At 39.9% G+C, this 13998-nt stretch overlaps 1 protein-coding gene across 6 annotated transcripts in view; it reads right to left on the bottom strand.

Annotated features, from left to right (window-relative positions):
• Positions 1-4830: 4830 nt before the first annotated feature.
• The window catches only part of Mindy3 (MINDY lysine 48 deubiquitinase 3), a 73326-nt gene continuing 64158 nt past the window's right edge, over positions 4831-13998 (bottom strand). For 4 of the 6 annotated variants that reach the window (XM_087896354.1, XM_087896352.1, XM_087896356.1 and 1 more), the window contains 4 exons: positions 13849-13921; positions 12147-12234; positions 8467-8538; positions 4831-5788 (listed from right to left, as the gene is read on the bottom strand). In XM_087896354.1, the coding sequence (XP_087752480.1) occupies positions 5639-5788; positions 8467-8538; positions 12147-12234; positions 13849-13921 (383 nt within the window). In that variant the 3' untranslated portion in view covers positions 4831-5638. The remainder of the gene's footprint in view (positions 5789-8466; positions 8539-12146; positions 12235-13848; positions 13922-13998) is intronic. The other 2 variants (XM_087896357.1, XM_087896353.1) reach the window with 1 other exon arrangement.

Below are 13998 nucleotides of genomic sequence, written 5' to 3'. Positions count from 1 at the left end.
GGGCGGCACGCCCCAAAAACAGAATGTGATTGGCTGAACTCCCCTATCAGTTCTGGATAAATTGTTTCTATACATATTATCTTACTTAGGGTTTACTATCTATTGCTGTGGAGAGATACCATGACCACAGCAACTCCCCCCCCCCCCCCAGACAAGGTTTTTCTGTAGCTTTGATGCCTGTCCTGGAACTAGCTCTTGTAGACCAGGCCGGCCTTGAATTCACAGAGATCTGCCTGCTTCTGCGTCCTGAGTGCTGGAATTAAAGGCATGCACCACCACTGCCTGGCTCACAGCAACTCTTTTAAAGAAAACATTTAATTGAGGATGGCTTGCTTACAAGTTCAAAGGTTCAGTCCATCATGAAGGGAAGAATGGCAGCGTGCAGGTTGAGGTGGTGCAGATGCTCAGAGTGCTACATCCTGCAGGCAACAGGAAGTCAACTGACTATCACAGTGAGGGAAGCTTGAAAAAACGAGATCTCAAAGCCCACCCCAACAGTGACACACTTCCTTCAAAAAGACCATACCTCCTAATAGTGCCACTCCCTTTGGGACACACACACACACACACACACACACACACACATTCATATGTGTATGTAAATGTAAAGAAATATATGTGTAGTAGATATAACAAGCTTTTGCATAAAGTCTGTTTATAGATATGTATTTATACACATGGGTGTAAATATACATACACATGCAAATATACATATATGTAGGACATTTAACAAGTGTTTGGATAAACTATATATTTATATATATATACATATATATGTATCAAACATACATTGTATATTATATGTGTGTACATATGTGTGAATATGTACATACACACATACGTAGGACATATAACAAGTTAAATGTTCAGGAACATTTGCCAGTGATACCATCCAGGTTAGGTGTGTCCTTGTTGGGAATGTATTTGATTACTGACTAACCTTCTTTAGCCAACAGAGAATTTTTTTGTATCAATTCTGTTATATTGCATTTTCAAACAGGCATTTAATCTAAATTAAAAATTGTCTTTACAGAAGATAACTTGTAATCTCCCTTTAATAATTTTAATATGCATAATATTTATATTCTTTTATTTTTTCTCATTTTAAACATCATTTTATAACTATTTTTTTTTTAAAAAGAGAACCATTGGATTTGTCCTCTTATATATCTATCTGATTTCATTGCCTTTTCCTTTTAGCCTCACAGTTCACTGGTTTTATGACTAACCACAATCTAATTTTAGGACATTTTATTACCCTCCAAATAAACCCTAAACCCAGTCACTCCACAATCTGGCTGCCCTGTTCATCCCCAAGCCAGCTCCTAGTGCCTGCTAACCCACTTTCTGTGTGTTGCTCACTTGTTCTAGACATTGCAAATAAATGGGAGTTATAAATGTCCCTATGACTGGCTTCACTCAGCATAATGTCTTCAAGATTCACCTATGCTTTAGCATGTTCCACCATTCACTTATATTTACAAATAAAATTCCATTGTATGTATATACTACATTTGCTTACCCCTCATCAGTTGGGCGTTTAGGCTGAGTCCATTTGCTGTCATAGTAATGCTGGTATGTAGATTCTCATAAAGCCTTTGTGGTGCAGGAGAATAGTCTGTATTCTGTCAGTCATGTTTTAAATAAACACTGATTGGTCAGGCAGGAGGTGTAGGGGGAAAAACCAGACAGGAAGTGGAAATGATGCAAGGAGAGCAGGAGAATTCTGGGGAGGAGGAAGTTGATTCCTCCCATTCCTGCCCAGATCACTGAAGCAGCAAGATGTGAGCTGCCCTGCTGAAAAAGGTACTGAGCCACATGGCTAACATAGATCAGTAAAATGGGTTAATCAAGATGTGAGAGTTAGTCAGTAAGAAGTCTGACCTAACGGGCCAATCAGCATTATAACTTATAGAGATCTCCTGTGTGATTTTTCTCTGGGACTAAACAGCTGGGGAACTGGGCAGGACAAAAACCCCAACAAGCAGGCCCGACCTTTTCATGTTACACCTTTGTATGCACATTTCACCATTTTGTTTGGGAACATGCCTAGGGGATTTATGGGTCATATGCTGTTTCTGTATTTGGAATTTTGAGGAATGATAAAAGTTGTTCTCTAAGATAGCTTCATCACTTATAATCCCAGGGGACACATGAGGGTTCCTGCCTCTGTGATTTTGTCAAGTGTTGCTGTTATCTGGGTTTCTGATTCAGCTTGCTTAAAGAGTGGAGAGTGTATCTTGATTTTGATATGCACTTCTCTAATACCTACCTGGGCTGAGAATCTTACATGTTTACTGGCTGTTTGAACATCAACTTTTGAATAGCTCTTCAATTCATTTGAAAACACTGGACTTGTGAATTCTTCATACATGCTATGAAAATTTTCTTTTGACTTATGATTTACAAATACTCTCTCTCATTCTATTGATCATTCTTCCATTATCTTGATGGTAGTGTTTGGACATGTTTTAAATTTTGATGAATATTGGCTTTTCATTTTTTTGTCATATCCAAAGTCACTAAAACTTATCCCTTTATCTTATTATTTTTATTTTCTTTTATAGCTTTAGCTTTGAGAAGTGGACATATTTCAGGGGAAAAAGGCCAGCCAAAGAAGCCCACCCTGACCCTGAAACCAGAGTCAAAGAAACACACTTTTGCTCTGGAACCAGAGCCGGGGTGGGGGTGGGGGACGACCCCATCAACAATAACAACAAAAAATCCTGGTACTGAAACTAGAGCCAAAAGGTAACCAAGGCTCAGTGAAAGAACACACCTTGGCCCTGAAACCAGAGCCAAAGAAACATATTCTGCCCCTGACAAACTGAGTACGAAAGCAACCAATCCCTGTGCACAAAATCTAGTCAATCCCTGAGTTTGTCCAAGTTGAGGAGATTAACTCTAACCAATTCCCACACTGAAATTTTTCTCCCTGGAAAACTCTGCCCCTAAGAAGCCATGTGCCTATTCAGTTGGCAGTTGCCGTTTTTTCACCCTGGCAGAGGCAGCCACTCTCCTGGATCCTTCCCTCTCTATAAATCCCTTGAAAGAGTTTTGGGTGAAGACCTTCTTTCACTGGAGTAGAGCAGAATCTCTGCTGGGAAACTCAGTAGTGGGGAGGACTAGAGAAGCAATGTGCAACTGCTTCTGCAGGGAAACTCCCTTAGGGGAGGGGGACAGGAGTAACAACTTTTCATTTTTGTAGGGGTTTCCCCCTTGAGCGAGCAGAGAGCTAACAATTTGGGCTGGAGCTGAGAACAGACACATCTGCTGGGAAACTCTTTGGAGAGTGGAGCAGAGCTGAGCTGTAAGGGCTCTCTTGGAGAGAAGCAGGATTGCCACATCCTGTGGAGCCCATTCCCCACCAGAACAGTGTCAGCCTACCTCCCTTCCCAGCTGTAGGCGTAGGCTGACTTCCTACAGTCAGGATGCGGTTACTTTCAGAGCTGTAACACTTGCAGGAATAGCCTGACTTCTGTAGCCAGGATACCTTTCCCTGTCAGGGAATTTTTCCCTCCAGAGCTGTTAATGCTTGCATATATGATCACATAAAGTTAATTTTCATATCAGGTATAAGGTAGGGTCCAAACTCAATCTTTTGCCTATTTTATCTTTTATCTCCTGATACTTCTTTTAGGTTTTCAATTACAAACTTTCTTCTCTTCTGTATTTATTAAAAACTGATATTTCCTTCTAAGCATGACACTAGTTTATGAGGTGACTTTTGCTCTGTCATACTTCTAGTATCATTTAGAAAATGCTATGCTATGCTATGAATTATAATTCTCTTTGGTTTTTTGATTACTTAAAACTATATGGCTTAATTTCTACATATTTTGGGATTTTCTAGACTAGCTTTATCTCCCATCATACATTCATTTTGGTGACTTGCACATAGACATCACACAAAGACTTACTGCAGAAACTTCCAGCAGTGTGACTGAGCTAAGGACCCAGTCACACCTGTCATTGCATCAACACAGCTAGAGATGATTCCAGCCACGGCTTCTGGGCATTTCAACTGAGCCTCCAGATGGAGCATCAGGCGAGCTATCACTGTACCATGCAATGTTTCTTTCTAAAGACAGGGTTTTGGGTATCCCAGGGTACCCTCCATCTCACCATGAACTTTTGATTTTTACTTCCAACTCTGAAAGTGAGATTACAGGTGTGTAACATCATGCCCAATTTTATACTGGAGATTGAACACAAGGCTTCATGCAAGATAGGTACCTTACCAACTAAGCTACATCCTGAACCCTCACTTAAAGTTTGAGTGACAATTTGCAAAATAAACACACAGTATTTCACACAGCAGCAAAAAGAAGACTGTTGGGGGGTAGATGATTTCTGTGTTGTGTCCTGAAATCGTAGTAGTATTTTATTCCTGGAAGAGAATGCCACTAGTTATATATAAAATCTGTGTCAAGTTTTTCTTATGTTAAAACCTACTTAGTTTATATATTATAATTGTTTATATAGAAATCCAACTTGACCCAGATGCTCTCAAGAAAAATACAGTGTTGAAGGTAAAGTTCCCATCTGAAATGCACAAGGACATAGTTATGGTCTCACTCAGAAGGGAAGAAAGTGGATAGCTCTAGAGTAGACACGATGAGGCTTCTGTAGCTTTGCTACTGGTCCAGACGGCTGTCATCCAGCTCTTGTGTTGTTGTCTGAGCTCACAGGGCTCTCAGGTAAGCCAGCCTTGTGCTTACATTCACATTCCTTTCTGACTCCATGAGGAACATTTTGTTTGCAGGTTTGAAGGCAGAAATGTTTACAAGCACTTGCTGATCATAAGCCACTAATGTAAAAGTGCAAGGATGTAGTTAAAGAAAAAAGTCTTTATTTATAATATTAACTGGAACCATAATAAATAATGCCATATGTTAATGTAACAGCAGATGTTCTCATGCATTTACCACGCTTATAAATATATATAGGAAAGCTGGCTTGCAGGAACAAAGGTGGAGAAGTATACTTAGCAATACAGTGAAGTGAAAGTTACAGTGTTAAGACCATCTAGCAAACAGATTCTCCCCATCATTGTAAAAAATACATCCCTTTGCACCTGTGAACAAATGGGAAGTTCCCACATATTTGCCACTTTTTGTAAACATGCTAGAGTTAAATAAGTTACCAAAGGACCAGGGCTGATACTTTGTTATTTATTAGTATTTCTTATGGAAAACAGATTTTCCATAAATGAATGACAATGAAAAACAAAAATTAACTTCTACATTTTTGGTGTGGAGGCAAAATAAATACAACAAAATGAACCTGAATGAAATGAGATACCAGGCAGGTGTTTGTGACTGAGTCTCATTATAAAGCTGCTGTAATATTGTGTTTATTATCTGGTAAGTAACAACCAATTACCTGACTGCGGAAGTGATAAAATTTAATTAAAGCCTAATTTTGCTAGTAAATTTCACAGAAAGGATTAAAATAGGATAACCTTTAACATAAAGCTTTAGAACAAATAATTTAAACATATCTTAAACACTGAAAATGTGTTTTTAATTGTTATTTACAGTTAATCAACAATACCAGTGTTTAGCTTAATGTAACCAGTCATGAATCCCCCTTTCAACACCCGTTTTACAATCTTCCTTATAAATACTCAGACAACTCAGTTGAGTGAAGGAGAGCGTTCTGTGGTCCACAGTAACTCAATGCATGGCCATTTGGTTTGGAGACAGCGTTTAATAGGCGTGTCATCTGTCTGTAGCATGGGGTCTTCAAAGCCCATAACCACGGCAGTCCCTTCCACATACATTACCTGTTAAGAGGAAAAGCCAGCAAGGTCAGTTAATATTCGTAGCAAATTCTCAAGTGGATACAGATAGTTTCACAGTCAAGTATGTTTCTGAGACCTCATTATGTGGAGATTTACATCTGTTTTGATAGGAATTATACTCAACTATAACATCTGCAAAATAAATTTATAAATGAGATGGTGACATGAATTTTAATTATTAACTGGTAAAATTTAGAATTCAAGATCAAGATTAAAAAAAGATAGGCGAATCACAAGCCATATACTTTAAGATGAAGAAAAAAAAAATTGTTCTTCAAATGACGGACAGCAGGGTGTGTTTCTTCCCCTAGTGTCCACACGGCATACTGTGCTTCCTCTGGCTTGGCTACTGAGGCAGTCAGTTGCTCCTGCTTCTCAAGGGAACATAGCTATGCACTGAGAGGACTTCACCTTCCACTTTCAGTGTAAGGGTCTGAAGATGATCAGCATGCTTGTTAACGGAATCTGTGGGCTTTGGACTTAATGGTTTTGAAATGCAGCTCTTGAGTATATGTGAGGACAGACACAAAGTCATGGAAGGATGACAGAGCAAAGAGACCTATGGCAATGATCACATTAACTAATTTGGTGGGAAGACATTAGAAAATATTTACTCTGCTTTATTTTTTTAAAGAAAATACTTAAAGTTATTTGCCATACCAGTAGAACACTAACTCACTACCAAGGATTCGATGTGTACACTAATCACTGTGTTATTAAATGGAGTAGCTATGGACCGCTCTCTTCCAGCGTATGTATAATTATTTTTACCAGTTCAGTGGAGGCTACACATGATTGCAATTATGCTCTTATAACATAAAAGCATAACATAACATAAAAACATAAGTATGTGACCAAGGAGCCAAAAGAAACAAGTTTATCAGCCTTCAACAAGAGTTCCCTTAAAAACACAACTGATGTAGGAATAGGATATTCTACTACTAGGTAACATAATTTGGCTTATAAACTTTACTCTTTAGGGAAGTCAAAGGCATTAAAGTGAAATACATTCTTCACATTAAAATTACAACTCATATTTTTCAACCGCAAAGCAAAAGTGCCACTTTCTAAAAAGTTGTCTGAAAGGAATATATTTTGATATAGGACCTGTTTCTCAGTTGCACAGCATCAGAGCAGAACAATGTGATCTCTTCTGTGGTCTCCACTAGTGTTTGATGTCTTGCCTGGTGGCTGCAGCCCAGACTAGTGTTCTTCTGTTTTTCCTGGTATCTTGAGTGGTACCTAACTGAGTACTCAGCCCTACTTCCAGACCCTGCAGAACTTCAGGACTTCACACTTCTATATAAACGATGTGCATGTGCTACTTCACAACTGTTACACAGTATGTCATGTTAATACTCCAGATGCCTTGATTTCTGATCTTGTGTTAGTATGTCAGACGGTTGTCACAAGCATGATTTGTAAACTTACTATATACAGGTAGCGTGGCCAAGCAGACCAAGGACAGGATTGGGAATCAGGAACTCAGTTCCAATCCCTGCTCTGTCAATGACTTGCTGTGTGACTCTGGCTGAGTCACTTAATCTCCCTGTCTCAGAGGCCTCATCTGTAAAATATGGATAATATTTGACTACCTTACAGGGACTGTGGCTATGAATTAATATTTAGTGATGATGAAGCTAGGCAAAACTTCAACAATTAGATGAAGCACTCATTAACACACAGTATGAAATCATCAGGGCTTCTTACTGACTGTTCTCTGTTACAGAGGGCAATAAATTGGTGAATAGATTTTTGAACATATGAAAGGTTTTAATTTATATTTTGTTATTAAAATAAATTTTAGCCTTTTAGTTTCATTTTTATAAGGTAATGCATCTAACCTATGATCTACTTGCTATAGCCACCCTCCAATTAGATACTTATAAAGCAGCATGAGGTCAAACTGAAAAGGCCTCATTCCTCCTAATATTGGCTAAACCTACTGTGGCTGTTCCCTGAATAAACACAAAGACTTGCCACAAGAACACACAAAGGTGGCATTTCATTCAAAAAGGTGAAGTGCTCAGACAAATCTTTTGCCTTGAACGAGGCTAGAATACTCAGATACATGGCACCTGTGTGCCTTGCTCAACAGCTTAGAAAGGAGAGGTGCAAAGCAAAGTGGCTAAAAGCACAGGCACTGGGCTGGGCTATACTCACAATTCTCAATCCCAGCTCTGCCATTTCCTGGCTCTGGACAAGCTGCTTACCTGTGCTTAGGCCCCTCTACAGAGCAGACATATATAGACTTCAGAGGGCCATATGAAACTAAAGACTAAATACATTAGGTAAATGTTCAATAAAGCCATTTTGGTAAATTAAAAAAATTCTCAATTAAAATCTCAGTGCTATCTACTTCTGCATTTAAATGAATGAATAAAAGCCTTCTGTGAATTAGCCAGAACTGCTGATCTGGAAATTCCTCCACAGTTTAGAGTAACACTGTGTATATAGTAGACATAGCTATTTTGTCACAGTGAAATTATTGCCCCATAGTTCAATGTACAGCTTGAAAGCAGATTATGTATTAGTCAAATTGGATACAGACAGTTTTGACCTGTGTGGCAGTAGAGGGACTTCTGGAACACTTTAAGTAGCAACTGCAGGAGACTCAGACACAATCCAGCTGAAGACAAATTATAAATGAATTCTCATACCTTTTCATTATAATTTGACTGCTTCAATCCATTGTAGTGGTATACAGTAAAAGATTCTGGACCACTGGAGCCCTATTATAAATAAACGACTATTAAAACTTTAAGTTATACCTTTTTATAAGCAATTTCTAATAAGCAATGAATGTAAAAATGCAAATCCCTTAAATCTTTATTGTTATTGGGGGATCACTTGGTAAAGACAACCTGTATGGAGTTAACTGCCAGGAAGGCTGAGAAAGGAAACAGCTGCTTCTGGAAGCAGGGAAGCCCTGACCGGCACAAGTTCTTCCATACTTGCTATGTCTCTAAGTGGATGTGCACATTACACTAAAAAGGACAAGTTCCTAACAAATACCTCCTAAAATACATCACTACAAATACTTGCTTCTTGCTGTGGAACAAAGCAACACTGCCTCTACTAAACCACAAACACACATGCACCAATAGCTTCAGTTTGCCCCACAGTATTGAATCAGAAGTTTCAATTAAAAATATAATTTCACAGAAATCAAAACATATCATGCCTAATAAGACTCAAAGCGCCTGGGCTCCTAGCTGACTCTCAGCAGGCAGTGTTCTATCCCTGCAGCTTGTCTTCCTGGCCAGAGCCCTCCACAGGATCTTTTCTACTTGGTGGGAAGTGAACTGCTGGCAACTACTGCTTCAGCTCCTCGCAAGAGGTGGGCTGCGAGGAGGAAAAGTGGGGGGGACTCTGGGAAGGGCTCAGGGCACTGCTCTAGGCTCCCCTTCTCCCAGCTCACTTTTCCAGTTCCTACGAGCTTTGTGTTTCTTCACTTATGCCAAGAGCAAGCAAGGATCTCCAAAACAGCAGAGGCCTTACTTTGCCCTTCAGTCTGACCCCTAAGTTCTGAGTTGTGCGTTGGACATGCAAGACACATTTTTTTTTTCTAAAATGCCCCTTTCTCATTTTCTAAGACCTGACCCAAATCTTAACTTTCCTGTAAAGTTTCCTCTACTACTATGGGAGCATTAAGAAAAAGCTGTTTGAATGATTTGAGAATAAACATCACATGACTTTATACCATTGGGTTGTTATTCTGGAAGACTACATTGTTTTACATTTGCTTTAGTATTTCCCAACTAAAATTTAAGCTCTAACAACCTGAATTTAGGTGACTAGTTCCTGAATGGCACACATGAGTCACTCTGCTTACTTAGGTGAGTAATTTGTTCTTGATTCACAATTTATTTTAACTTAACAATAGTCATTCTCACTTAAATCCTGTTTGTATTCTCAGGGTAGTATAGCTAATTGGCACACAGAAACAGGACAAAGGCAGGGCAAAGCAGGAAGTACTTTTGCCTATGGGGCTAGACGACAGACCTAGTTTAGCTCTTGGGTCAGTCATGTAACAGCGGAATGACACCAAGCACATTTTTACATTTTCTAGGAATGGGGGGATAACTGCACTCAATTACAAGGCATACAGGATATGCTTACTGAAGATAGCTGCTCCTCCTGGTCTCACTAAACTAAGTTCTGCTTAGCGTCTACATCCTAACAATGCAATGTCCTTCCACTAGGTCAGAGAGGAAGGAAGAAGGAGCATAGGGGAGTGGATAGGCAGAGGTGGGAAAGGTCTCCTGTGAGGAAGCTGCTCTAAGTTAGACCTCCATTAGTCACCTAGAGGTGCTGCAATGTTGCTGTGCTCTGTCTCCAGAGCTCCCGATTCACCAGACCCAGAAAGAGACCTGAGGGTTTGCATTTCTAACTACATCATACACACTACGTTGTGAGAACCTTCTGCTCCAGAGGAAAATGACAGCGGGGTCACATATGTTAGGAAAGGAAAGAATATGAATTCCACAGAGACAATGAGACTTTGCTCAGAGTCACAGGGAAGAAAGCAAACAGTAAGACGGACTCAAGAGCACCAATCAGAGAGAAAGGTCTGTTTCCTGTAGAAAAGAAGGGAACTAGAACATTCTTGTCCCACAAAGACAGTAACTCTTACTGCAGTCGATGGCTTGGTTATTAAATAAAAAAAAAAAACATAAACGGGGACACACAACTGGGTGATCTGGGAGGAGCTCAGGAGAGGAGCTAGGGTGAGTATGACCAAAACACACCGTATGAAACCCTCAGAGAATCAGAAATATGAAAACAATATTAATTCCTCAAACTAACAAGTTATGCTAACATTAAGCATCATCTTGTAATTAACACACATGCAGCCAAGAGCTGAGAACTGTCTTCTACTACAGTTTTCAGTCCCTACCCTCACATGAGTATTCCACACTGTAAACTCACAGCAGTGTTTTTAGTAATGTCCTGGCAGCACCTTCTTGAAATATAACAAGCCTCAAGTACTGCTTCAAACTTTATGATACTAAAATTAACCATCCACCAACACAGCGACAGGAGCTTTCAGAAAAGCCCAGTGGTTGGGATACTGACATACTGGACACCAATAATGCCTGCCTTACCAATGCCAGAAAGAGAAGTTTGAAAGTGTTTTCTTTTTGTTGTTGTTTTTCATAAATTATTTGCCAAAGTTTAAAAAGTTCAATTTACTATACTGTGATAGCATTGGCTGTTTCCTGAATTTTACCACTCACCTTTACTCGTAATAACCAAAAGGAACCTATGCTGTCTAAGCGTGCATTAACTGCTAAGATTGAGTGCCAGTAATGCCAGTTACTCTGTTCAAGTCAGACCTGTGCCCAAGATATCAAATTAACAACATATCAAAATTAAACAACTACATTTTTTCTACAATAGCTGAACAAAATCGGCATTTCTATTGGGACAGTTTATACAGATGCTATTTGATGACATGACCATGATTGTTAAGCTGAATAATTCAGTTCAGTGGATAAACGCCTCACTTAGGATAAAGGGCAGATGCAGAATATAGAAATAGCTTGCCACAATGCAAGCACAACTCAGGAGTGTGAGAACTAGCAGCCCTGTTAACTGAGGCAAAATCAATAGAAGACATGCACCACTCCACTAAGAACAAAGCTATCCTGCTCACCTCTCTTCTGCAATGCAGGCTCGCTACAGAGCGCCCGCCCTTTCCTCTTGTGCCACTGTCCCAGGACACACACTAACCAACAGTCTCACAAGAATGAACTCAGGGACGGGAGACAGAGGGTTGTCTCTCTTTATTTCATGGGCTTCTAATTTCATCCTTCTTTTTTTTAGCACTCCACTGTCCTCTGACACCCATCAGAATTCCGAGTACTGCACAGTGTACTGGTCCACTGGCACCCTTATGGAGCTGCATCACTGTACTAACAAAGATTCCAAATCAAGGACTGCATGGCTATGCCAGCACATGTACCACACACATGTCACTGTAAGACACACATACTCTGAGGACTACATTGTTGAACCAGGACACAGACTCATTGCACAGCAACACCTACGCAACACCTACTGAGTGGGGTGCGTAGTTATATCAGTGTGCACATGCGCGCGCACACACACACACACCCTCTGGGCACTGTATCACTGTACTGACACATGCATGTTTTCTAAGAACTACACTGCCACATGGGCTCATACATGTCCTTCTGACCTCTGCATGAGAAGCTTTTATGCAATGGTGTTTTCTCAGTCTCACATGTGCATTTTAGGAAAAGGAAAAAACAGTCCAGTTCACAGACAATCATTTAACAGAGCAAACGAGTACACAGATTCTCTTGGCTGTTACCTGATCAGGAAAAAATTCTTGAAGAAATGGACCCAACAAAATGATTCCTAATCCTTCTGGATCTAATTTGTTCTTCATGAGATTTATACTATAGGGAGACAAAAAGAAAAACAGTGAATACCAAAGGAGACAAACCCACAAAATAGTCCATTCTCCCATGACTCAATTGCTGGTACTATAACACATTTGGAAGCCAAAATCCTAAGAGCTCTTCTTTTTAGAACTTTAATGACAAATACACAGAAATGGCATCGAATTTGCCAAAACTTGGCTATTTTTAAATCAGAGTAATCTGTTACTATTTAAAATTTAAATTATGACGGTGACTTTAGAATATTGTTCCTTATTAGGTAAAGTAATTTAAAAACCAAGGCTTATAAACTCAGGCTGTAACCTCCCAAAGGCAGATTCTCTCTGTGTCCTAGGTATGCATGAATTCAACAATCAAATGGAGCATTTACTTTTCAAAATCTATTTTCGGCTCTAGGAGTTAGAAAGAAACAAGCCAAGAGGATTGGGACATCAGATAATAATAAAAAAAATCTTCAAAATGTTACTTTTAAGAACTAAATAAGATAGATGCTTAACATTCTTGGAAATCTAACATGAAGGCTACAGACATAAGAGCTTTAGTCCAGGGAATCACAGCAAGTGGCATGGCCCTTGCTGGTCTAGCAGCAAAGGGAAGTAAACAAGTTCTGTATAGCTTTTGCCATTTAGGTGTAATAGAGGCTGGTGGAGAGTGATGTATGACACTCAAGAGGCAAAGTGAAGGGGAATGCAGTTTAAAGGGTTTCAAAACTGTCAGTTTTCTTCTCCCAATGCTATCTCAAATGACAAGTTAAAGTTAGCCTACTATATAACATGCAAAGAAGCATGCTTGGGAATTACAGGGAATTTGGGTTGATCACCTTCCCCAAGATACTTCCCCAGGTTCAAGGTGGAGTGGATGGAGTCACTGTGCTCAAGCTCTCTAGGGATGGACAGCTAGAGCAGGGGCCAGGCACAGGGCTACAACGGACTCCCTTCCTGGGAAGTCTGTCAGGAGACCATTCTCAGAGTTTGGTGGATGTCTGTCTGTCTGTCTGTCTGTCTGTCTTCTCTCTCCTCTGTCTGTGTTTAGACTAGGTCAGTTCCAGAGTTTTTGTTTGTTGTGTTTTATTAGAAATGGAATCTGAGCCATGTGTTCAGGGGTAAAACAGTTTTGTGTGTGTGTGTGTGTGTGTGTGTGTGTGTGTGTGTACAGGTTCTATGAAGGTCACATCTCTGTGACGTCTCTAGCCAGGCTCAGTGACACATCCTCAGCCCTGGAAGATGCTGGGGCCTGACTACTACAGCCTTCCCAGGTCTGCCTGTCACCTGAGTGCTCTACGCAAAGCTCTGAGTGTCAGGGGGTCTAGGGAGGCCATTAGATTGTGATCTGAAACAAAGGCAAGGTCATTATTTTCAATGAAATGACATATATAAAATCTCAAAAATGGAAGTCTTTATAGAGAGAGAAAGTTTCAAATCAATAGTAAAAGACTGATTTTAAGAAGTGAGACAGTCAATGGAGAGTGAAGAATCAACACATATCAACATGTGACAGACATGTTCATCTGTTCTCAGATTGGGCTAGGCTTTTCCCCTAAATTTTTATTGTCTTGTTATACAGGCTTAGCACCACCCCACCCCTGCCTGGGATCACTTCCAATCCACTCACTACTCAGGATCTGAAACGAGGTCCAAGGCTTTCATCACATCTTCCAGAAGGGAGTCGGCTATGAATCCATTATCTGGAAAAATATTAAAGAGAAGGTGGAATATGAACATTTCTGATCAGGTTATGGGGAAGAGAAGATCACATTACAGG

This window comes from Myodes glareolus, chromosome 14 (assembly GCF_982192425.1).
Source record: "Myodes glareolus chromosome 14, mMyoGla1.1, whole genome shotgun sequence".
Taxonomy (NCBI): domain Eukaryota; kingdom Metazoa; phylum Chordata; class Mammalia; order Rodentia; family Cricetidae; genus Myodes; species Myodes glareolus.
This window is presented reverse-complemented; position numbering and strand designations above follow the sequence as displayed.